The sequence below is a fragment of the Corella eumyota genome, chromosome 5 (genome assembly GCF_963082875.1).
Source record: "Corella eumyota chromosome 5, kaCorEumy4.1, whole genome shotgun sequence".
Lineage (NCBI taxonomy): Eukaryota > Metazoa > Chordata > Ascidiacea > Phlebobranchia > Corellidae > Corella > Corella eumyota.
Window position 1 is genome coordinate 15136942 of NC_137494.1, and position 24257 is coordinate 15161198.

The 24257-nt window shown below is 30.2% G+C and overlaps 4 protein-coding genes across 4 annotated transcripts; 3 read left to right on the forward strand and 1 right to left on the reverse strand.

Moving 5' to 3' along the window:
- Positions 1–122: 122 nt before the first annotated feature.
- Positions 123–4431, forward strand: LOC145752986 (protein rogdi homolog). The gene is made up of 7 exons (XM_082569364.1): positions 123–235; positions 878–1011; positions 1506–1644; positions 2121–2315; positions 2760–2950; positions 3478–3604; positions 3903–4431. Exons 1-7 carry the CDS (start codon positions 203–205, stop codon positions 3960–3962), a joined length of 879 nt encoding a protein of 292 aa, XP_082425490.1. The 5' UTR covers positions 123–202; the 3' UTR covers positions 3963–4431.
- Positions 4432–5093: 662 nt separating this feature from the next.
- Positions 5094–17715, forward strand: LOC145752577 (run domain Beclin-1-interacting and cysteine-rich domain-containing protein-like). The gene is made up of 21 exons (XM_082568882.1): positions 5094–5173; positions 5686–5848; positions 6559–6716; positions 7202–7323; positions 8102–8208; positions 8627–8699; positions 9236–9871; positions 10372–10431; positions 10897–11010; positions 11276–11358; positions 11694–11816; positions 12255–12420; positions 12561–12618; positions 13001–13139; positions 13217–13427; positions 13817–13934; positions 14174–14294; positions 14593–14680; positions 15322–15509; positions 16371–16534; positions 17310–17715. Exons 1-21 carry the CDS (start codon positions 5127–5129, stop codon positions 17335–17337), a joined length of 2967 nt encoding a protein of 988 aa, XP_082425008.1. The 5' UTR covers positions 5094–5126; the 3' UTR covers positions 17338–17715.
- A 70-nt stretch (positions 17716–17785) lies between these two features.
- On the reverse strand, positions 17786–18850 carry LOC145752944 (cytochrome c oxidase subunit 6A2, mitochondrial-like). Its single transcript, XM_082569322.1, has 3 exons — positions 18690–18850; positions 18364–18506; positions 17786–17950 (listed from the first exon to the last, which is right to left on the reverse strand). The coding sequence occupies exons 1-3, from the start codon at positions 18796–18798 to the stop codon at positions 17855–17857; spliced, it is 348 nt and encodes a 115-aa protein (XP_082425448.1). The 5' UTR covers positions 18799–18850; the 3' UTR covers positions 17786–17854.
- A 1216-nt stretch (positions 18851–20066) lies between these two features.
- Positions 20067–24236, forward strand: LOC145752393 (thioredoxin-related transmembrane protein 2-like). Its single transcript, XM_082568673.1, has 6 exons — positions 20067–20274; positions 20780–20954; positions 21167–21243; positions 22181–22353; positions 22714–22843; positions 23588–24236. The coding sequence occupies exons 1-6, from the start codon at positions 20092–20094 to the stop codon at positions 23681–23683; spliced, it is 834 nt and encodes a 277-aa protein (XP_082424799.1). The 5' UTR covers positions 20067–20091; the 3' UTR covers positions 23684–24236.
- The last annotated feature ends 21 nt before the right edge of the window (positions 24237–24257 follow it).

Sequence of the window (24257 nt, forward strand, 5' to 3'; positions counted from 1 at the left end):
AATAAATTTGATTTTCTAAGTTGTATTAATAAGCGATAGATAACAAAACAACAAGTTACATTTTAATTAAAAACTATTAAACTGAGGATAAACAAATGTTTTGGTGGAAAAAGGTGGTTCCCCTTTTCTTGTGTACGCTGAAAAATAAAATCTTTTGTTTTGGAAAAGTTTGGGATTTAAAAGTTGTTTTTACTTTAAAAATATGACAACAAGTAAAGAAAAAAGTTTACACAAGGTTTGTTTGTGTTTATTTTAAACTTTAGTAATTTAATATTGTGGTTTGAAGTCTGATTTATTGCTTTAAAGACAAGCGTTTATATGTCATAGATTTTGTTTTGATTTTAATGTAAAATGGCCGACTGAAGCCAAAATTAGGATTTTTTTAAATCAATCTTATGGTAACTTAACGTTTTAGATAAATTATGAACTTAAACTTATATAAATTACTGATTGATTTTATTTCTGATTTGTTTGGCCTTGTTTGCATAATATACTATCTGACTATGCAGTTCTTAAAATTAAAACACTTGGCTTTACTACATAAAGTCCTGGGTTCAATCCCCACTGCTCTTATGCAGCAACGCCTTTGAGTAAGGTGCTATAAACGGTTTAAACTCCTAATGAGCCAAAAACCAATTCCCAAACTAATTAACAGTCAATTATAATCTATAATATCTTAAACTGGCAAAGCCAAGACTGTGTCAGGGTAACAAATGTTACTCTATGTTTAGGCTAAGGATAAATATATTTAAAAAAGTTGAACAAATATTTTTTATCATTCCAAAAATTGTTTCGCAAAATTAGTTTAAATAAATGTTTGTAATATTTAACAGAATCAACGCTGTCAACATGTTATAAAGTTAAATTATTTTTACAGGAAGCAAAATGGTTGTTGAACCACGAAGCACCAATCATTATGGACCATTTAATCACTTTGGTTACAGCTTGTTTGCATCAAACCAATTCAATCATTTCAACCAAACATAAAATGGTTTGCACTTCTTCTACTAGGTGAAATTTGATGTTTTTGTTGATCTAAAAAGGTTCTTTCATAAACTTTATATATTTTAAAGATAAGTTTAAGGTATTTATTTAAATGCATTTGGTCATTACTTCATCTAAATTTATTTAAAAATGTTATTAAAGTTGACTTGATCTATAACAAAGAACCTGGACCTAAACTTTAATTTTGCATACTTAATTAAATTCGCGACTTCACGGCCTAAATATTGGGTAACATTTGTTGTCCCACCCCAATTTAAGTTGACTTTAAAAGTTTTTGGATAATGTTGATTATAGTGCCTTACTTAAAGCACTATGACATAAAAGCAAATCGAACTTAATGTGCAAATTTGTATATATCTTTATCCTCGATGTGGGAAAGTCGAATGCACGACCTAAACATAGAGTAACATCAGTTACTCCGACCCAGTCTCAAGTTGCCTTTGATAGTTTCTTAATATTTAATGTGCAGTTTGTTTTATTTAATATTATATATGTTGCAGTGGAATAGAATCACTTAAGGGCTTTGCAGTCTTACACCACGACACTTTATGTGCGATGGAATTATTTATTAAACCAACCAAATCTCTTTCAACAATTAAAGCTTCGTTCAGGACTGACAAGCAGTGGAAATTACAGCAGGTTTTACTGAAATTTGTTTTTAATTAAACTTGAGTTGATTACTTCTCACTTTCATATCAAGCCAGCACCTTACAACTTTTAAAGCCCAGTTTCTTTTAACTCCCGTTTTAACCTGTCTTTATTTGTCTATTTACCTGTTTAATATATATACTTTTGGTTGGTGATTTTGTTTGTTAAATTGTGCATGTTTACTCATTATCATAAGCTAAATTAAAATAATTATTGAGTAATTTATTGTTAAAACTCGAACCATGTTTGGGACATTCAATTTGCTTAAATTATGTGACAATTCTTGATATGTATTTGTGTTTAGGGTTCTTAATATAGGTGATTAAATACTAAGTTAAGGTGGTTAGGCTAATCATTCTTTTGTCTTTTTCTTCCATTGAAGCTTAGTGAATAAAACCTGTAAAAATCTGATAATAAATGTCAACATATTCTAAACAAAACAACTAATCATTTAATCTTGGTGACAGATCCAAGATTCATACAATCAACTTCGTGAGGTTTCAAATATTCTAACCTCGTTTAAGAAATGTAAGTTATATCAAAGTGAGGAGGCAGTAGTTGCAGTCCTCAGTGAAATTATTAAACATCTGATAAGGTGTAGGAACAGGTTGATGTCACCTTGCCAGATGTCTCTTCAAGCTTTAATTGGAAATGGATTTAATGTTAGTTCATTTATAAATAATAATTGCCGTACTTGTACTTAATTTTCTCTCTTCATTAATGACCTCAATTTATTTTTTTAATAATTTATTTTTTTTAATATGAGAAGGTTAACTTCACGACTTAAACATAGAGTAACATCAGTTATCCCAACCCAGTCTTGAGTTGCCTGTGGTAGTTTGGGATATTATAGATAATAATTGCCCGATAATTAAGCTGCTAATTCAATGTTAGTTCAGCAGGAGTTCGTACCGTTTATAGCATCCTTACCTAAAATATTTTTGTCTTAAAACCTTTTTTTGGTCCCAAAACTTTTTGGTTTTAAAATTTTATTTATGAAAAATAATTATTGAATTAAATATCAAGTCTCTTTGTAATATTTACTTTGGTTTTTTTAATTGGTTATATGCTTCTAAATTTCTTTTAAATTTTTTTCCTGTTTTTAGAAAATGTTTTCCCCTCCTCTGCCTGGCGATACTTTGGTCAACTTATACTTGATAGAAGATCGACTTATCATCTCTCACTACACAGTTATACAAGCTCATACTAATGCCTCACTTAGTGCTTCTAAGACTGGGAAGTTACACATGACTCCTTTATCTGGAAGGGCCCTGCATCATGACACGGGATCTCAGTTGTAAGTTTGATATTTGACCAAAAGATAGAAATTAGGGCGTTTGGCTTAGATTTTGGTAACCCCAAAACTAAAACTAGGATTCCAGGTCTTACTTAAATCTTTTACAACATGCCAGCAGTTGGAATTGAACCCAGGACTTCAGGTACTCAAGTGAGCTTAAAAATTTCTGCAAAATGTTAGCAGTGGGGATTAAACCCCGGACCTTAGGTCTTACTTAAGAATGCTACAACATGTCAGCAGTGGGGATTAAACCCACAACCGTAGGTCTTCTTTAAGGATGCTACAACATGCCAGCAGTGGGGATTAAACCTACGTCCTTAGGTCTTCTTTAAGGACGCTACAACATGCCAGGAGTGGGGATTAAACCCATGACTTTAGGTCTTACTTAAGAATGCTAAAATATGCCAGCATTTGGAATGCCAAAAAGCATTTGGAAACCCAGGACCTACTTATGAGTGGATCATGCTAACATGAAAAAATAACCCAGCTTTTTGTAACCCACTTCCATGATTGATGTTTTGTTACAGTGACCATGCTGGAGTTAGATACGAAGTTTTAACATCAAACCGAGCAGAATGTTACATCCCAGCACTCACTGACATTCTACAAACTGTCAATCAAACTCAGTTAATTTGTCAAGATTTTAAAGATAAGGTAACAGATATAACGAAATTTTATTTATTGTAAAAGACTTGTTTTTTTTTAACAGTTTGGGATATTATAGACAATAATTGCCCGATAATTAAGCTGCTGAAGTGTTGGCTAAGCAGGAGTTCGTACCGTTTATAGCACCTTACTCAAATGATTCTAAAGCATGAAAGCAGTGGGGATCAAACCCAAGACCCCAAATGTTCAGATCACTACACAACGATGCCGGCCCAACTATAACAAAGTTACACATAAAAAAGGACTTTAGGTTCTACAAGAGATTATTTTATTTTTAATTTTCAAGATAATTAATCTTGTACCATCTTGGTCAAAAGTGCCCCCATTATTACATCAAGAAACATAGAACCAAACAATTTTGCATTGAATTTGTAGCATAACCAATTTAAGCAAGTATTTTCGTCGGATATACTTTATATTTTTTTGTATTTGTTTCGATACACCATTTTCTGTAGCATACTTTGTAGATATATTGTCAACTTAAGCAAACTTAAAAATCATTTTATTACCATTATATTACATTAATTATTATCATTTTCATGCATCCCAGAATAGTTTAAATAATGAAGCAATAACCAAAGCATAATAATATAAATACATTTATATTTACAGTATTTATTTAAATATTTAATATTAGTAACCATACGGTTGTAGTATATTCTATTTTTTATAAAATTTTAAAGTCTGATAAAGTATTAAAACAATAATTTGATGGAGCATTATTTACACTGTATGTATGTTGAGTATTTGTTTAATATTACACCATGTATTAATTAACGTCATCGTGCAATCTTACATTGAGAATAAAAGTTGTTCACCCATTAATTAAAATTATTATGTGCACATTTATATTTATTTATTGTAGATGTCGAAAGGTCGACATCACGACTTAAACATAGAGTAACATCAGTTACCCTGACCAAATCTTAAGTTGACTTTGTTAGTTTGAGATATTGTTGATTATAATTGCTTGGTAATTAAGCTGCTGATTAAGTGTTTGGGTTAACAGGAGTTCGTACCTCGTCCTGCTCAAGTTTTGGAAGCAGTGGGGATCAAACCCAGGCCCTAATGTTGTAAAGCAAAATGTTTTATTAACTTCTACACTATGCCTTTATATGCACTACGCACGTATCGTCGTGAAATTGATCAATTATAAAAAAGACCTTATTTAAATAAGCCCGATAAGTAAACATTGATTTAACATGTTTTTAATTACAAAATAAAAAAAAATTAGCTTGCTTATATTGAAAAATACGTAATCTATTTTTATCCTAACATTACTTCGTCGCAATTTAGTTACAACCTTTACTTGTTTGTAATGATGTAATATAATCAGCTGATATTTTAATTCGGTTATTCCCCATTATTTTGCGGGCTATTTTTTGGTTTTTAGAGTAGCAAAAACAAGGTTTAAAATCACTTTTTTAAACCCAACTTTAAGAGTTATAGATATTTTATTGTTAACTGTGTTTAGATGTGTAATAAAATGTAAATGTTGAGTGTTTAAAACATGAATAAAAATGAAAATTTTGAGGAAAATTTGGATGAACAAAAAAGGTAAAAAAAGTTAAGTTATTTTTTATTTAAAGCTTTATATAAATTACTTCATTTAACTGCTTCGATTAAAAATGGGTTTTAATTACTTGGCCTGTTTTGAAGATGTCTAATTGATGGATTTTTTAACTTTTGTTAAGACATTTTTTAGTAATACAATTTTAAATTTAAACTGGCAGACTGGCAGCGTGGTGCAGTGGTAAGAACACTTGCTACACCACCAGACCACAATGAGGTCGTGGGTTTAATCCCCACTGCTCTTATGCTGTAGCCCCCTTGAGTAAGGCGCTATAAACAATATAAACTCCTGCTAAGCCAACACTTAATCAGCAGCATAATTTTTGGGCAATTTTAATCTATAATATCCCAAACTGCCACAGGCAACTTGAGACTGGGTCGGAGTAACTGATGTTACTCTATGTTTAATTGCGCATTCAACTTTTTCACATCGAGGATAAAGATTGTACAAAAAAAAAATTATTTATTTATAATTTTACTGTCTTTATATTTTATAGAAATTCACGAAAAGAGAAACAAAAATTATTTTCTTTTCTGAAATCCACAACTGAGAAGATATTAGGTCAAAGGTCATATGATGTATGGGCAGTGCACGGAGGTGTAGAAAGTTTAACGAACGCTATCGATAAAATTCTACAATTTGGAAACAAAAAACAAGTGGTAAGAAAAAAAATATTTTGGATATTTTTATTTGTAAAGCAATGTCAAAGATCAATTGATTTGCAAGCAGTTTGGACAAGATTATTAAATGCAAATGTAAAAAATGGGCTGACTGTGTGTGCCCACAAACTAATCTGGAAAGTACGGCAGCAGACATGCACAAGATTTTTTTTGTTAAAAAACATGCATGTCTGAAATTGGCATTTGCAGAGAACTTGTCGAAAACTGCCCTACTTTCCAGACTGGCCCACATCGTAAAATTTCGGTTTATGCGTACACACATGAAATCTAAGTTTGCTAATCTACTTTCAATTTTATAAAAAAATCTTTGAATAATAAGTATAAGCAAAACTTTAGTGGAATATAGTTAAAAAAGGCTATAAATATATAGCCTAGTAGTATAGCACAAATGCATATTTTGATAATTATCGATAAACGTTAAACTAAATGCGGTAAAAAATATATCACTAGATGTCAGTATTTAGCGTAGCAAAATGTTTATTTTAGGCTTGCACATTTTTTTATTTAAAAAAATTTAATTCGTGCACGCTTTTCTATTTTTTGGATTGTTTATTTGGTAAACTTAAAATATTTTAAATCTGTAAAGTCTTCCTGTTTCAATTGAATTAGTTTTTTTAATAGGTTTATTGTATAAATCTTTTGTTGTATTAAAATTTAAAATTTTATTTAATATAACTTTTATGTTTAAGGGCCATCTTGGACCAATTAAAGATTACTGGTTGTTTGTTCGTGGTTTAAAATGGTTGCAACCATCTTTAGGACCAGATATTGATTATTTATCAAAACTACCAGCTTCATCACCAACCAAAATTAAACTTGAATCTTTTAAATCACGAAGATACCAAAGGTGAATTTGTAAATTTAACTCTCCTATAAGATAAGGAATATTTACAGTTTTCTTTTTTTATGTGGAAAGGTCATCTTCACAACTTTAACGTAAAGTAATATTCGTTACCCCAACCCAGTTTCGAGTTGCCTTTGGAAGTTTGGGGTATTTTAGATTATAATTGTCTGATAATTATGTTGCTGATTAAGTGCTGGCTCAGCAGGAGTTTATACTGTTTATAGCGCCTTACTCAAGGGCGCTATATCATGAGAGCAGTGGGGATCAAACCCACAACCTCTTGTAGTGCCAATTGTTCTGACACTACGCTGTCCATTCTATTTAGTTTATTTTATAACTTAATAGCAGGTTAATAACATAACAAACTGACAAAGACAACTTAAAACATTCCAAGCACTATTTATTTTAAATGATTGTTTTAAATCTGTCAGTAAATATATTTTATTATTATTTTGAAATTTTTGTTAACTTAAATATTTAATATGAAGACAAACAACGTTACCTACTCATGGTCAACAGTGGATCGAAAATTCCTTAAAAAATGGAACTTTAAAATCTCAACTTGAAATCTTAACTTCAGATTTGAATTATGTTGAAGATCATTACCATGGTAACATGATTTTTATATTTTTATTTTAACACAATAGTGACAGTAAAAAAAGTTGTAGCAAGAAGGCAGTGGGGATCAAACACAGGACCTTAAGACATGGGAAAAATAATTTAAAGCATTATAAACAACATGACATTTCAATAAAAAAATTAAAAATTAATTTTTAGATTTTTTTGATTGTTTTAATTTATTCCAATTTTAAACTGTTGACATAAGGCCTATTTATCTTAATATTTAACATATTGTAAAGTTTTAATTCTTGCTAACTGTAATTAGTCAATATAACAATAAGATATTGCTAAATAAGCTGTATAGAGCTATTCATATCTTAACTAAGGAAATACTTAAACAATAGAAAAATTTAAAACCCAATTTTGTATTATCAGTACTTAATAGTATTATACCATTTATGGGGTTGAAATTTAAGGGTATTTAGTAAATTATGCTTTGTATTTTGACAGTATAGTTAGGTGATGTTTTAAATTATTGATGTTATTAGTAAAGGACAAAATGAAAGTAATAAAAATTATTATTAAAATGGCAGGAAATGGGTTGTTTTATATACATCAATATTTTGATATATTGAATTCTGTTTATATTGGTTATAAAAACTATTAAATTTAACTTTAAAAAAATAAGTCTTCAAGACTTATATAGTTTTATCAGTATAGCATAGACAGAATCAAAACTTAAAGTTTATTTATGAATAATATAATGAGTTTAATATTAGCTTAGCAAATAATTTATGTAAACAAAACCTTAATTTTTTGTATAATAGATTGGTCTTTTATAAAGGATCCATTATATTTAAATGCAATGAAGATATGTGTCGAAGCGTTAGAGCAAAATTCATCAGCAATATTAGCAAATATATCTCTACAATTGGTAAGTTAATAAAAGCTTAACAGTCTTATCTTATTAACTTATAAATTAGGAATCTTTTACATTTTTTACATGTTTAGTGCACTATTTTTTTTTATATATCTTTATCCTCGATGTAAAAGGTCGAATGTGTGACCTAAACATAGAGTAACGTCATTTACCTCGACCCGTTCTCAAGTTGCCTGTGGCAGTTTGAAATATTATTGACTATAATTGCTCGATAGTTAATCTGCTGATTAAGTGCTGGCTTAGCAGGAGTTTATACCGTTTATAGCGCCTTACTCAAGGGTGCTACATCATGAGGGCAGTGGGGATTGAACCCACGGCCCCATGTGTGGTGCATCATATAAAGACTATGTTTCTATAGGTTATGTAAAAAGTTTAAACCAACATTTATTTAAGAAATTTGTTTTTTTAAAAGCTTGTGGGTCCTGATAATGAAGATAATAAAGATTCAACGAATGTTAGAATACATCGTGGAATAACCAACCCAGGTTAATTTATATATTATAAAGCTTGGTGCTGTTTTATATGTATGTTCAATTTATAAGCATTCAAATTTAATAAAACTGCCAGTTGTGGTGCGCGGGTAAATTATCACATATAATTTTTTTTTTTTGTATATAATTTATCTTTGATGTGGGAAAGTCGAAAGCGCAACCTAAACATGGAGTAACATTAGTTACTTCGACCCTGTCCCAAGTTGCCTGTTGCCTGTGGCAGTTTTGGATATTATATAGATTATAATTGGCCCGATAATTATGCTGCTGATTAAGTGCTGGCTCAGCAGTTTATGCTGTTTATAGCGCCTTACTCAATGGCGCTACAGCATGAGAGCAGTAAGGATTGAACCCACGATCTCATGTGTTGTGTAGCAAGTGTTCTTACCACTACACCACGCTGCCGGTTTATTTTTAATATATGAGAGTTGTGATTATATTATAACAATTGAAATGTCATAATTTAATTAAAGTATGTAGAAATTTTTTACCATTAAAAATAACTGTATCAACATTTTATTTTGATGTAGATGTACTTCCAATTCTAAATGAAAATTCTGAAAAACCTGAAACAGAAATAATTGAAAAATCCGACCCTCTCTCAGTTGCATTATCTGGTTTTCTAGAAACAAAAAACATTCCGTTAAGTAGAAAGTCATCCGTGTTATCCAACGACAAAATACTGACATCAAGTGACAGTATTTCACGATCATTTTCCAGTCATTCATTTAACGAAAACTCAAGTTTTAATAGAAATGTGAAACAAAGACTTTTTGATAATTGCAACGTTAATTACTCGCTTAACGATGGCTTAGAAATGTCACGGAAACCCTTGTTCGATGACGACGAGGAATTTCTTGGAAACGCTGATGCTCTTGGTTTTTTAGCAGAGCAGGGGTCATCACTTTTTTCACAAATTGGTTACAACTCCAATTTTAAAGAAATTAGCAAAACTACAAAAAACGAGGAAATAAATAATCTTCAATATCCTGACTCAAATAATGAAAATAACTCGTTAAATAAAAACTTAATTAATTATTCTCTTCCTGATATAATAACCTCAGCAGAGGACTCTTTATCGAACCCACGTCAACTTTCTACCTCATTACAAGACAACAAACAACAGCAAAATATTAAAACTTCAAAAAAAAATGATTCTCTAAAAGGTAAGTTGCATTGAATTTATATATAATAAAGCTCAGTGCCTAACGTCTCAATTATGGCTTGTAAAATAAATAAAACTCCTGTTTGTGGTGCACGGATAAATTATCGCAGGCAAATATTAGTTAAAAGTTGCAACCATATTACATCAAGTAAAATATATAAATTAATAAATTTAAAAGAAATTTTGACTGCTTTGCTTGGCGTTTTAGATAAAAATGAAATAACTTAAAAAAATCTTTTTGTAATAAATTGTTTAATATTTTTAATTGTTTGTAAAACTGTTGGTTTTATTTTTATAGTAGTTATGTAAGTAAGTCAAATATTTGATTTATGATTGCATACCAATTTCACTTTAGTTTTATTGTTCTAACACTATTGCAACTACATTTATAGCTTATATGGCTCAATGGTTTATAATTTATTGCACCATACTATAGGTTACTGAGTAATTCTGAAATGTTACTTGTCAGTTATAATTTCTTTGTTAAATTTGAATTTCTAGAGTCTCCAACATTACTCCAACATAGAAGATGTAGGTCTCACCACTTTACACAACTTGATGGTAATTACCCATTACATAATATTTGATACTTAACAAACCACAATGACAACTTAATTCCAGTTAAAACAATGCTGACAGCGTGGTGTAATGGTTAAAATACTTGGGTTTGCTACATTCTAGGTTTTACCACAACTACTTCTATGTTGTAGCGTTCTTGCTCATGTGTTTAGTCCTTACCTCTATCATCATAGTGTCCTTAAGTAAATTGCTATAAACATTATAAACTTCTGCTAAGTCAATACCAAATTGTGGTACACTTACAGAGCAATAACAAAAAAACTGCAAAATACAACTTAAAACTGGGTCAGGGTAACCAATGTTACTCTACGTTAAGGTCATGATGTCAACCTTCCCACATCGATAATAAACAAATCCAAAAAAGTGAATAAATTAAGCCAATAGTGATTATGTTTTTAACCAACAATTTTAATAAGTCTTTAATACAAACAATGTTTTATTTTAAAGGTTTTGGTAGCAACTCAGAAATCAGTGAAAATTCTTCCACCCAGCTTTTTATAAAACCTTCAACATCAATGCCCACTTTAAATCAGGATCAGATGGGAAAATTTGGGAACAAAAGTGAGTTTTGTTTTTACATTTTGGCACTTTCTTCCTTTTTAAAGTGGCTTTAAGATGTGGGAATGGCAAAAAAAGTGTGCTATTTTTGTACTTTTAAACATATAGTTAGCACATTTGCAGAATGTCAAAATAAATTATTTAATTATTATAAAACCTATTTTTTAATTAGAAAAGCCTTGGCTAGGGTGATAAACGTTGCTTTAAAATAAGGTTGTGAAGTTGGCCTTTCTAAATTAAAGATAAACAATTTTATTCAACTTTTTAGGTGACCCCAGTTTACCTAAATCTCAGAGTTTAATGAATTATTTGAAGAATCAAGATTTAATAACCTGTGCAGAGCTAGACAAGGTATGTTAAATTAATAAAAAAGAATAAATTTTTATTTATTTGTTTTTAAAATATGCTAGCAGTTAACGACAGTGTTTTAAAGAGGTTGGAACACTTGGCTTCACTATATGAGTTTCTGGGTTCGTTTCCCACTGCTTCCATGCTGTAGCACTTTTAAGTAGAGTGCTAAATACGGTATAAACTTCTGCTGAGCTAACTCTAAATCAGACGCTTATAATTATAATTATTTTCTATATTATCCAAACTGCCAAAGTCAACTCGACACTGGGTCAGAGTAACTAATGTTACTTTATGTTTAGGTCGTAAACAAATAAAAATATTTTTTGTTGTTGTAGGAGAATGCCCATTTTCACTTTAGTGAGTTACTAATTGGGGCGATCGAGCAGATGAAATGTTCAATGAAAAAATCTGACTCTCATTCAATCCTGGAGAACCCATCTGATGCTTTTATTATACAAGTAAGCTTCATTATATTCTAACCCAATACAATCATTATTTATTTTACCCAAAGGAAGATGTAGGAAGATCAACTCCACAACCTAAACATAGAGTAACATCAGTTACTCCGACCCAGTCTCGAGTAGACTTTGCCAGTTTGGAATATTATTGATTATAATTGCACATAATTATGCTGCTTATTAAGTGTTTGCTCAGCAAAAGTTCATACTTTATAACATTTATATTACCTTACTAAAGGGCGCAACAGAATGGCGGCAGTGGGGATTGAACCCAGGACCTTGTGTAGTAAAACCAAATGTTCACTACACGGCTTAAATCTTATTTTTGTGTAAAAAATCTGAAAAAAAATGTTAACTTTTTTTTTAATTATGCCAATAATTTTAAATCCATATAAATTTTTAAGTTTTAAACTTTTTGATATTTACATTTACCTCCAGGATGGAATGGAACCAACAACATCCCATAAATCACTCTCCCAACCCAGTATTCCACCAGTTAATTATAACTCCCCATGCAGTAGTGTATCTTCTATATTAACCATATCACCAACTGATAAAGAGATTGTTAATCTGAATGAGGCAACTGGACTTCATAATGAACCTGGTATGAAAAATTTTATTGATAAGTTTGTCTTAATGGTAAAAAGATTTTTTTTATCTAATTTTGAGCTATTTTTTTGATGAGTTGATTTTTAAATTTTAGTACAAAAATTTTAGTACTTTTTAATAATTTTTGTATTTTAGAAACAAGCAGCAAAGAAACTCACAAAGATTCTGTTAACAAAACTTTACATGGATTTGGGTGAATTTTTTGTTTTTTATATTTATTTAACTTTGATGTTAGAAGATCGACTGCACGACCTAAACATAGAGTAACATTAGTTACCCCAACCCAGTCTTGAGTTGCCTGTGGCAGTTTGGGATAATATAGATTATAATTACCTGATAATTATACTGCTGATTAAGTGCTGTCTCAGCAAGGGTACGTACTGTTTATAGCGCCTTACTTAAGGGCACTAAAGCATAAAAGCAGTGGGGATTGAACCTACGACCTTATGTTGTAAAAAACTTTACAATATTGTTTTAAATTGTAAAAATTAGTAAATTGTTGCTCTCCAAAATTAGCCTACAACAAATAAATTGAAATCCTTTAAATGTTGAGAATGTAAAACATTATTTTTTAGTAAAAACTTTGGACGTTTTGATTCTCTACGAACAGCTGAATCGATAGCCATCGGTTTGTTACAAACTTTTAAAGATAAACAACCAATCAAGTTAAGTGATCTTCAATATCTTATATCAGAAGAAGATGTTCCCCAACAGGTTTAAAATTAATAAAAAAAATAAAAGATTTAAAAAAAATTTAAAAATAAAAATATATTTTTTTTTTCACATTTCAGTTACTACCTCTCCCTGCTTCCATAGCAATTGATCCAGATGCGGTAACCTATAGCAACAACCCAGAACCTGGTATCCGTCTTCGTGGTAACCAAGAGTGGGCTCCTCCTCGTCCTCAGATCATCTTCCATCCTCCTAAAAAGGTGAAGTTAAAAGTCGCGATGTTGAATCAAAATTACCGATGCGCTGGATGTGGGACTCAAGTTAACAAAGGTAAATTTATCAAATATTTAAATTTATTCTTTTTTGTTTCACTTTTTAAACTTAATCTTTAAAGAAAGACTAATTGGTGTATCGGTTAAAACTCTTGGCTTTTCTACATAAAGTTCTGGGTTCAATCCCTACTGTTCTCATGCTGTAGCGCCCTTCAGTAAGGCACTATAAACGGTATAAACTCCTGCTAAGCCAGCACTTAATCAGCAGCATAATTATCGGGCAATTATAATCCATAATATCTTAAACTGCCAAAGTTAACTTGAGACTGGGTTGGGGTAACTAATGTAACTCTATGTTTAGACCATGAAATCAACCTTTCCACATTGAGGCCCATCCCACAAATAGAGTTTTTATTATTTTGGTTTAAAATAACTTTTTACTTTCAGCTTACATCAAAAGATTTCGTTACTGTGAGTATATTGGGAAATATTTCTGTACCTGTTGTCATGACAACAATATGTCAGTGATACCAGCTTATATTCTACAGAAATTTGATTTTACAAAGTAAGACTTATTTTTTATCATCTATTTATAATCGGGCATTGTGTATACAATTGATAGCCCTGCTAAATAAATAAAACTGCAGTTTGTTATGGGCAGGTTTAATCATCGTGGCAAATACGTGTTTAGAGCTGCAACCATAACATGACAAATAAAATTTTGAAATAGGGCCGGCTATTGACTAGTTTATATAATAAGGTTAAAAACTACTTTGTTTAAATTTAAGTCTAATTTACTTCTAGATACAAAGTCTCGAATTTTTGTTTTGATTTTTTGAATCGAATTAGAACTGAACCTTTGTTCCACATTGAAGATATTAACCCAGCAATTTATAAGAAAGTTAAAATCTTGTCACAAATCAGGGTAGGTTGACAACTTTAATTTTGGTAAACAAATAGTCAGCATGGTGTAGTGGTCAAAACACTTAGCTTTACTACATGAGGTCCTGAGTTTAATCCCCACTGCCCTTATGCTGTAGCGCTCTTGAGTAAGGCGCTATAAACAGTGATTTTATTTTAATCAATTTAATTTTATTAGTTTTTTTTACTTTAACTTAAATGTACCAATTTATAATATATTATATTGCCAAAACAAATGCATGTAATTTAATGGTTTGAAAATTTAAATAAATATACTTTAAAACTTAAACTATTGTTTCAAGGACTTGAGAATTCAATTAAGTTTACTTTACAAATATATTCAAATATGTCGTTATGCCAACTCTGATTATCTTGAAAATGAAATAGAAGGTAAGTTTGACGATTTAACTAAAGTTTATATGGGTATAAAACCATATTTTTATAACCTAAATAACTATGTATAAAACCCATTTTCGTTTTTAAATTATGAACTTTGGTGCGTACATTTTTGATGGCCTATTAATACTGTGTATATATTATCTATATATTATAAAGGTTGCTGGACCAATTTATAGGCCTACAAAATAAATAAAACTGATGTTTGTGGTGCATGGGTGAATAATATTTACCGGCAGCGTGGTGTAGTGGTAAGAACAATTGCTACACCACACATGAGGTCGTGTGTTCAATCTCCACTGATCTTATGCTGTAGTGCCCTTGAGTAAGGCGCTATAAACGATATGAACTCCTGCTGAGCCAGCACTTAATCAGCAGCTTAATTATCGGGCAATTATAATTTATAATATCCCAAACTGCCACAGGCAACTCGAGAATGGGTCGGAGTAACTGATGTTACTCTATGTTTGCACATTCGACTTTCCCACATCAAGGATAAAGATATATACAAAAAAATAAATAAATAAATTTAATGGCAAATATTAGTTAAGAGTTGCGACCATATTACAACAATTAAAATACCAACTATAGGGGGAGCTATTGACTAGGTGACCTAATTAACTTTTTATTTTAAGAAAATGAGATGGAAACCCAGCCTTTAACTTACTCTCTACACCTCCAAGTGACCAAAACATTCATGCCACATTTCTATGGGGACGATATTCATATTTACTCGATTGATGACCTTCAGAATAACAAAGATATTTTGTTAAATTTAAAGATTATCGTGGAAAAGCTTTCGAACCATGTAACAAATTGTGAAGTAAGTTAAATAAGTTTTTTTTATTTGTTTTTTATTTTGTTTTTTTTGATAAAATAACTTTGTTTTTAAAAAGGAAAAAAACTTAGTTTTTTTTGTATATTTTTTTATCCTCGATGTGGGAAAGTCGAATGCGCGACTTAAACATAGAGTAACATCAGTTACTCTGACCCAGTCTTGAGTTGCCTGTGGCAGTTTGGGATATTATAGATTATAATTGCCCGATAATTATGCTGCTGATTCAGTGTTGGCTCAGCAGGAGTTTATACCGTTTATAGCGCCTTACTTAAGGGCACAACAGCATTAAAGCAGTGGGGATCAAACCCATGACCCCATGTTTGGTGTAGCAAGTGTTCTTACCACTACACCACATTACCAGCTTCATTTTAAAAGGGATTAGTCATTTGGATCTTTTACACTTTACAGTCTTTTACACTTTACAAAACTTTCATACATTACAGTACAGCATAATTTTTTTCATACTATACTGGCCTAAGCTAATTCTCTCGTAATTCACAGTCGTAAATTTTCGAAGAACTGTGAAGTACAAGGGACAGGTTTTTAATTGCGGAGAGTCACTTTAACAAATTAATTGCTGCTTAATTTTGTTACCCCTAGTCTTAAATTATGCAAGTCTGTAGCATCGGCATTGATATTGTCTGCTTTTTAACCTGCAATTGATTTAGACTTGTCAGTAATTAGTATTACCATAAGAGATCACTTGCAATTGCCCAAAACACCTGAATAAGAGGCCTAAAACCTAGGAATAAATGTAAAAAAAGTATATACAAGATTTTGATACTAAAAAACATTAGTTTGTGTTTTTATTATCAATCAAAGCTCACTTTATTTCTCTATTTTTAGTTATGTAGAATGAAAGGGTTTGTTTGTGAAGTTTGTAATAAAGAAGATGACATTATTTTTCCCCATCAATCCAAAACTATATCTTGTCCTCTATGTAAGGCTTGCTACCATAAGAAATGTTATAACGCGGATAACTGCTTGAAATGTCAACGAATTAAGAAAAGGTAAGAAAGGGTTAATATTAATGTAAAAAAACTGTATATACAGCTTATTTTTAATACCTTCCAAAGGACAGCGTGATGTAGTGGTAAGAACACTTGCTACACCACACATGAGGTCGTGGGTTCAATCCCCACTGATCTTATGCTGTAGCGCTCTTGAGTAAGGCGCTATAAACGGTATAAACTCCTGCTGAGCCAGCACTTAATCAGCAGCATAATTATCAGGCAATTATAATCTATAATATCCCAAACTGCCACAGGTAACTCGAGACTGGGTCGGGGTAACTGATGTTACTCTATGTTTAAGTCGCGCATTCGACTTTCCCACATCGAGGATAAAGATATATACAAAAAAAAAGACCCAGTCTCTATAAAATATGCTGAAATAAATGGATCATATGCATTAAGTGTGTTCTGAATGGGTAAAAGTTGGGTTGGGGTTTATTTCATGCAAACCTTTACTTTTATTCGGTTCTTTTGATTTTCATTTAATATACCTTCAATCTACTTGGTCACCAGCAAAATCCATTTTGTTTCTTCAATGTCTTTTTGATATACAATCAATAGAAGTAGCTTTATTTGGTCCCTGCTATCCCTTTATATAAGTCGGCACTGTGAGGTCTATGTGATCTAGTATATTTTATATCACCAAGTATTAGGATTGCAAGTGTTGTTTATATATTATCCTATCAATTGTTGGTTTTTGACTTGACCAGTTTTAGTTGGCAAAATTCTACTATTATTCAAACACTTAAAACTTTTTTTTTTTAATTTTTAGAAGAGCTATGCTAAAGGAGAAAGAGTAAATTGGATGTTAGGTTTTAAAGTGCAATTACTCGATGTCAGCTTTGTTTTTATATTTTCTACATTACTGAGGATGGGGCTTATGTGCAATATACCTTTGTTTAATATTCAACATTGTTTTTATTTATACTTTGTATTTAATAAACTCATATTTATATTTATGCAAAGACTTTAACAGTATTATTATAACTGTTTGATGGCCCTTCCTATGGTTGGATTTTTAATTGTTGTAATATGGTCGCAACTCTCAACTAATATTTGCTCGTGATAATTTACCGTGCACCACAAATGGTAGTTTTATTTATTTGCAGGCCTATAATTTGGACATTTATTTATTTTGTCCACTATCCTTCATTATATATAGATTAAGAATTTTTTACAATGCCTTTATTCAATTTAGAATCTAAACTTTCTACTCTAAATCATTAATCTACAAAAACAACAAACTGGTTCACTTTAGAATTTCAGATTTATTTAAATATCACAAAAGTTGAATTGAACAAAATTTAACCAAAATAATCAATGTTTTTTATCTTCATCGTAACCAACACCAGGAACCCAGTTGGCTACGGGATTATGGAAAAGAGATCGGTTACCATCGCCCCACGGAAATTTCTAGAAAAAAGGATTTTGATTGCAACTTGTTTTTAAAAGAGATTATATCTTAGATGGCCAATAGTTTAGTTCAATGTATTGACAGAAAAGTTAGTAAATGAAGAATAAAAGCTAGTTAGCTTTAGAAATGTGGAAGTAAACCTTCCATCAAGGTGTATAGAATAATAAAATAAAGTGGTAATATTGTAACCATTAAGATAACAGCTTTTTTTAGTTGTAGCTGCTTTATGTCAGATTTTACACTTTTATTACCTTAGTTCTTATGGCCAATAGTTTAATGTATTGACAGAAAAGTCGGTAAATGTAAAATAAAAGCTAGCTTTAGTTATGAAGTAGTAAATCTTCTATTAGAGTGAATATTATAAAACTATTTGGTTGTTGCCACTTTGTGTCAAATTTTAGATGGTTAATACCTTGGTTCTTATGGCCAAGTGAGCGTATGGGATGTACTCGGGTCTCTCATGATGAGCATGCTCCTTCTCAATAAGATAAGCGTTCAAACCAACAATACCTATCGCAATTGGAACAATCGTAAGAGACAAAGTCTTCATCAAATCTAAAAAAATAAGTTTTCTTTTAACCAATATACATTGTACATACATATAGTTTTTGCTATACATATTTGTATTTTTGTAATGTAAAAATATGTTTAAAAAAACACCAAATTAGAAGACATTTTGTTTTTTGATTTAATTTTTTTTTCAGTTTAGAAAACTTCACTAATTGTCATAGGACATACTTCTGGTCTTCTTAACGTAAGCAATGTCATCTGAACCCATTTGTCGAACAGAATTTCGTAAATTTGTGGACAACATTTGGTGTCGAACAACATTTAAAATTTTTGACATTTTTCCGTTTTACAAGAAAATAATTTTGAAACAAAAAACCTACAACAAGAAATTGAAAATAAACTTGTTAATAAAACAGCTGCAAAAGTAACACATTTTGCCTTTTAAACTAACAAAAATTTTTTTTAAATCTAATTAAATTGAAAATTATCAATTAGTAAGAATTGACAACTGGTAAAATAAATAAAGTTTTGTTTTTATCATTTAGCTTTTTAGTTGGTTGGTAATTTGGACATATTATTTTAAAAACTTTAAAAAAGAGTTTAGTTTATATTTTATTTGTTAATTAACGAACAGACGAAAGGTCACAATATAATGTAAAGGTTAAACCTATAGACCTACAGACCTATACGCATTTAAAACAACCAAATATTATCAAAATAAGCATAATCTTAAGGTATTTAACTAGAGTCAAAATTCAGAAAACTTTTACTTAATTCACGAAGCTTGCAAAGTGCTTGACAAAAAATAAAAATAAGAGAATTAAACTTCGACAATAAATAATACCCAGTTGTGAGGATAAAACTATGCATGAGCAATTTTAAAATAATATTTTATCACGTACAAAATTAAAAAATGTTAAATATTGTTTTAGGTGAAATTTTTGCAGCAAACATAATTAAAAATAAGAAATTAAGTTTAATTAGGTTAAAAAAAAAATTAATTAGTGTGGAAATTATTAGAGTGTAGCAACAAAAAAAAGGCAATTCTACGATTCTCTCAATTTGCTTTTTTAATTTTTTTTCTGAAGGTTGAAGTGACGTCATTTGTCTTCATTCTGGTTGTCTCAAATTCGCACGTGTTTATTTAACTTCAGAAATTTAGTCTATAAAGCTAATTTAAGTATAGTTTAGTCTTATATTTGACTTATTTATCCATAAATTTTAACAGAATAATTGCTTTGCTGTTCAAGTTTTAATTATGGGACTTATAATTAGGTTTATGGAGTTTTTATTTGGACATTATTTAGATTTAACCGGCAGCGTGGTGTAGTGGTCAAAACACTTCCTACACCACATGATGTCGTGGGTTCAATCCCCACTTATCTCATGCTGTAGCGCTTAATTTAGCAGCTTAACTATTGGGAAATTATAATCCATAATATCCCAAACAGCCTAAGGTAACTGGAGACTGGGTCGGAGTAACTGATGTTACTCTATGTTTAGGTTGTAAGGTTTCCCTTTTCACATCAGAATAAAGATATATATATATACAAAAAAAAATTAATATTATTTTTAATAAAGCTATTACGTTTTTTTTACAGATACAGAAGTTTATAATAAGTCAAATATAATGGCTATTATTACTCCATTATTATTGTTATTTAAAAACCCTAATTCCATCAAAAGAAATTTAACACCGGGTTTAGTATCCAGTTTTCTTCTCAGTATTTTATTTGTGTTTATTCGGAAAGTTCGGCCAATCTGCCATTATGTTCCTTCACATGATGGGATGGGAGGATGTTATTTTGATTGGGTAAATATAATTTTAAATAATATTAATTTGTTATAACTTGACTGCAAATTTTTTTTGTGGGTTTTGCTCAGTATATAATAAAATATACTGGATAGAAAGAACTTATTGAATTGAATATATTTAACTCTATAATTAATGAAACTAAATGATTGCATGGATTTAACCTTAATCTTAACTCTTAACTATTCAAAATACACTAAATACATGTAAACCATTAGAATCATTAGAAAACCATTTGATCTTGTATATTATTTGTTTTGCCAGATATATAAAGTTTAATTTTGCCCCAAAATTGTCATATAATAGGGAAAATTTTACTGAAATTTAGAAGGTATGATCAATTAAAAAGCTTAAAATACTGCCATTTGTGGTGCATGGGTTAATTATCGCACGGAAATATTAGTTAGGAGTTGCAACCATATTGCAACAAATAAATCCCCAACAGTAGGAATTGCTATTAACCAGTTTATGCAAAATTATAACAATTTCATTATTTACATTTCAGAGAGAAGTGGAATTGTTTATGTTTTTCATGTGTCTAATGGTTTTAAAGAACAGAGCTGCTATATCCTTAGAACAAATGGTGACCACAACTTTAATGTATGCCAAACTAGCAAATACTTACTTGTTTTATCGTCTCGACCCAAGATTGGCTTTCTGCTACGGTTTGATTTGTTTAGGTAAGTCAACTAAAGATAGACCATGGTTGTACAAAATTAAATTTTATATATGTCTATATATTAGCCGTGTTAATTTTTTTGTTAACAAATTTAGAAAACTGTATTTTTTTAGTTGTCCTACAGCATTTTTTAATATTTTTTGATTATTTATTAACTTAAATTCTTGTTGTTTTAAATTAAAATCATAATAATCACAGAATGTTTAATTTTAGTTCGTGTTTGGTTATTCCCCGAAAACTTTGTGGAAGGACCGGAAGAACTAACTTATTTTAGCGACAAAACTTTACAGGTAAGAATAAAAATATTGTCCTGAAATAACAGTCATTGCATCGAACTACAAGCCAAAAGCCAGACTTTTAGTCCTTAATTCCGGCATTTACCAATAGCTTAAACTTGTCACAACAGCACATGCTTTCTAAAATAAAAGTGTTAAACCTTAGGGTCTTACGGATAAAACAAAAAAAAATGGATCTATTATATATATTAACTTAACTTATTTTTATAAATGTAAACCATCTTTCTATTGTTATAATATGTTCAACTAGTTGTTAATTTTAAGTATTTCCTGCCATTTGTTTTAACTTGATTTAATCTGGGTCATTACCAATCTAGCATCTGTCCACGCAGTTGAATAATTTAAAACAATAGAATTAATTTCTTGACCTTATTGTTCAGATTACTTCTCAATTAAACAATTAGGGACTGCTTCCAGTTTTAATCTTTTGGGTATTGTGCCAAACACAATTCAGTTTATGTTTTTAAACATTTGTTACTTTTTTTTTGTATATGCAAGCAGTATGGATTAAACTCAAAACATTGACACTAAAAAGTACACTACGACTTGCCCAAAAAAGCCTTATTTTTTAGCGTAGAAACATTATTTAATTAAAATTATTTTGGATATAAATTACTTACTATACAAAAACAAAGTTACCCTAGTATTTGGCTAGAAAGTCAACCTTTTTATATGAATAATAGGATCACTTGTACTTTGTGGTTATTAGGAAAAGTCTTGTACTTGGCAGTCCTAAGTAATTCTCTCTTGTACTTTACTGCACCTAGTTTTCTCTTGTACTATACTGGCATAGCTAATTCTCTTTCCTATATTTTACGGTTCTAGCTAATTCTCTTTTATATTAAATGATCCTTGCTTATTCTCTTTTGTCCTAAAAAGAACCGGTAAGTACATCTGAATAATAAAATAACTGATTTTTTATGTATTTCAGGAAGTCTTAGAAGAAGACCCCAAGGTCACCTGGGTCATCCAATTCTTCACAACTTGGTCTCCCCCATGTAGAGCAGCCTCACCCACTTTTGCTTTAATGTCAAACGAGTATGCAACAGAATATCTGAGGTTTGGAAGGGTTGATGTTGGAAAGTATCCTCTAGCTGCTAAATCGTAAATATTTTAAGTTTTTTAATCTATATGTTATAAAGCCTAATTGATAATATATAAATGTATGTCCAATTTATAAGCCTGCAAAATGATTTAAACTGTTGTTTGTGGGGCATAAGTGAATTGTTGCTGGCAAATAGGTTTTAGAATAGTATAGGTGATATTATAAGTAACAAAAGAGCCCTATTTTTATAAGCCAATTTCAAAAAAAAGTACAACTGATGTTGCATTATTAAACTTAGTTTTTGACAAGTGTTGGCCTTACTACAAATATTGTAAAAAGTATTCTGGGACATTAGGTTTACTTTTTATGTGTTGAACACAAATAAATGAGGTTAGCATTTTTACTCTTGTTTCAAACAGATATGATGTAAACACTTCCTCTTTATCCCGCCAGCTCCCAACAGTAATTGTATTTGAGAATGGAAAACCTGCAGATTGGAGGCCTATGATTGGTTCAAATAAAAAGTTCATTAAATATATTTTTTCTGAGGTAATATTTTGTAGTTTTATTTTAATAATTAATATATATATATTTTTTTTGTATATATCTTTATCCTCGATGTGGGAAAGTCGAATGCGCGACTTAAACATAGAGTAACATCAGTTACTCCGACCCAGTCTCGAGTTGCCTGTGGCAGTTTGGGATATTATAGATTATAATTGCCCGGTAATTATGCTGCTGATTAAGTGCTGGCTCAGCAGGAGTTCATACCGTTTATAGCACCTTACTCAAAGGCGCCAGTGGGAATTGAACCCACGACCTCATGTGTGGTGTGTGTTCTTACCACTACACCAGGCTGCCGGTATATATAATAAATATGAGGTCAGCACTTTAACTATAGTATGGTCTCTTTTTTTAATTAATATTTGCTTAAAATTATTCACTTCTTGCACCATAACGCCAATTTCATGAATTCTGTAAACCTATAAAAATATTGTCCACTAAGCTTCATTATATATAGAATTAAATATGTAAAATACTACACTGGCTTTGGACAAAAAACCAAAAGCTTTCAGATTCGAGTCTCACCAATGCCACACTATTTGCCCTTGAGACTGGCATTTACAGATTGCTAAAACATGCCAAAACATTTGAAATATATTATGTAATACATTTACTTGTACATGCTATGTATGATTAATATACAATGGCCCTGTATATGTTAACACATGTTTAAACATTTGATGAATAATTTTCTGTATTTTTATTAAGTGAGTGAATTTTATTTTGCAGGAAAATATGAAACGGGATTTTGGTTTTAACAAACTTTACGAGGAGTCCATGGAGAAAAGTAAAAAATTTAAAAAATCAAACAAAAAAGATGAATAAATTAAAATAAAAATTTTAAAAGTATTCCAAGCTACCAATTACCACAAGTTTTAATATTAGAAGGTGCAACAATTTTTCAAATTTTATTAAATTTTTTAAATAACTATGTTTAGTATGTAGTGATTGGTATTTCTATACCTACCTATATATTACATCCGCTGCTAGTTTATATCAATTATTACAGACAGTTTTAAGATATTATTATGTTAAATTATAATTTATGTTGTATTTTTTTTAAAATAAAGAGTTTTCTTGCATTTGTTTATAAAAGAAATTACATTTTTGTGCTGAATTTGGGGACAAACCAATATTCAAATATCTGAAAGTTCACAAAAGTTTAAACTATTTATAGAAATAAGGTTGAACTATTTCGTGAGTTCATAAAGCTATAAACTGGAATATATAATATAAATTTTAACTACACCACAATAAATAATAAAGTTTTCCTAATTTCCAAAATAAATTATGGTTTAATTTAATAAGAATTTAGTTTTATTATTAATTCATTAATTTTGTTTGCCAAAAAACGCTGAATACACAGAATTAAATGTTTGGGACAACTTAACAACCTGTT

Excerpts from the sequence above, each read along its gene's own strand:
- LOC145752986 (XM_082569364.1), top strand. The coding sequence starts at position 203 with ATGACAACAAGTAAAGAAAAAAGTTTACACAAG. Across the intron at positions 236-877 it reads AAGAAAAAAGTTTACACAAG|GAAGCAAAATGGTTGTTGAA; the intron begins GTTTGTTTGTGT and ends TTATTTTTACAG. Across the intron at positions 2,951-3,477 it reads CATGACACGGGATCTCAGTT|TGACCATGCTGGAGTTAGAT; the intron begins GTAAGTTTGATA and ends GTTTTGTTACAG.
- LOC145752577 (XM_082568882.1), top strand. The coding sequence starts at position 5,127 with ATGAATAAAAATGAAAATTTTGAGGAAAATTTGGATGAACAAAAAAG. Across the intron at positions 6,717-7,201 it reads AAATCACGAAGATACCAAAG|ACAAACAACGTTACCTACTC; the intron begins GTGAATTTGTAA and ends TTTAATATGAAG. Across the intron at positions 11,817-12,254 it reads CTGATGCTTTTATTATACAA|GATGGAATGGAACCAACAAC; the intron begins GTAAGCTTCATT and ends ATTTACCTCCAG.
- LOC145752944 (XM_082569322.1), bottom strand. The coding sequence starts at position 18,798 with ATGTCAAAAATTTTAAATGTTGTTCGACACCAAATGTTGTCCACAAAT. Across the intron at positions 18,507-18,689 it reads TTACGTTAAGAAGACCAGAA|ATTTGATGAAGACTTTGTCT; the intron begins GTATGTCCTATG and ends TTATTTTTTTAG. Across the intron at positions 17,951-18,363 it reads ACTTGGCCATAAGAACCAAG|AAATTTCCGTGGGGCGATGG; the intron begins GTATTAACCATC and ends CCTTTTTTCTAG.
- LOC145752393 (XM_082568673.1), top strand. The coding sequence starts at position 20,092 with ATGGCTATTATTACTCCATTATTATTGTTATTTAAAAACCCTAATTCC. Across the intron at positions 20,955-21,166 it reads CTACGGTTTGATTTGTTTAG|TTCGTGTTTGGTTATTCCCC; the intron begins GTAAGTCAACTA and ends GTTTAATTTTAG. Across the intron at positions 22,354-22,713 it reads TATCCTCTAGCTGCTAAATC|ATATGATGTAAACACTTCCT; the intron begins GTAAATATTTTA and ends TGTTTCAAACAG.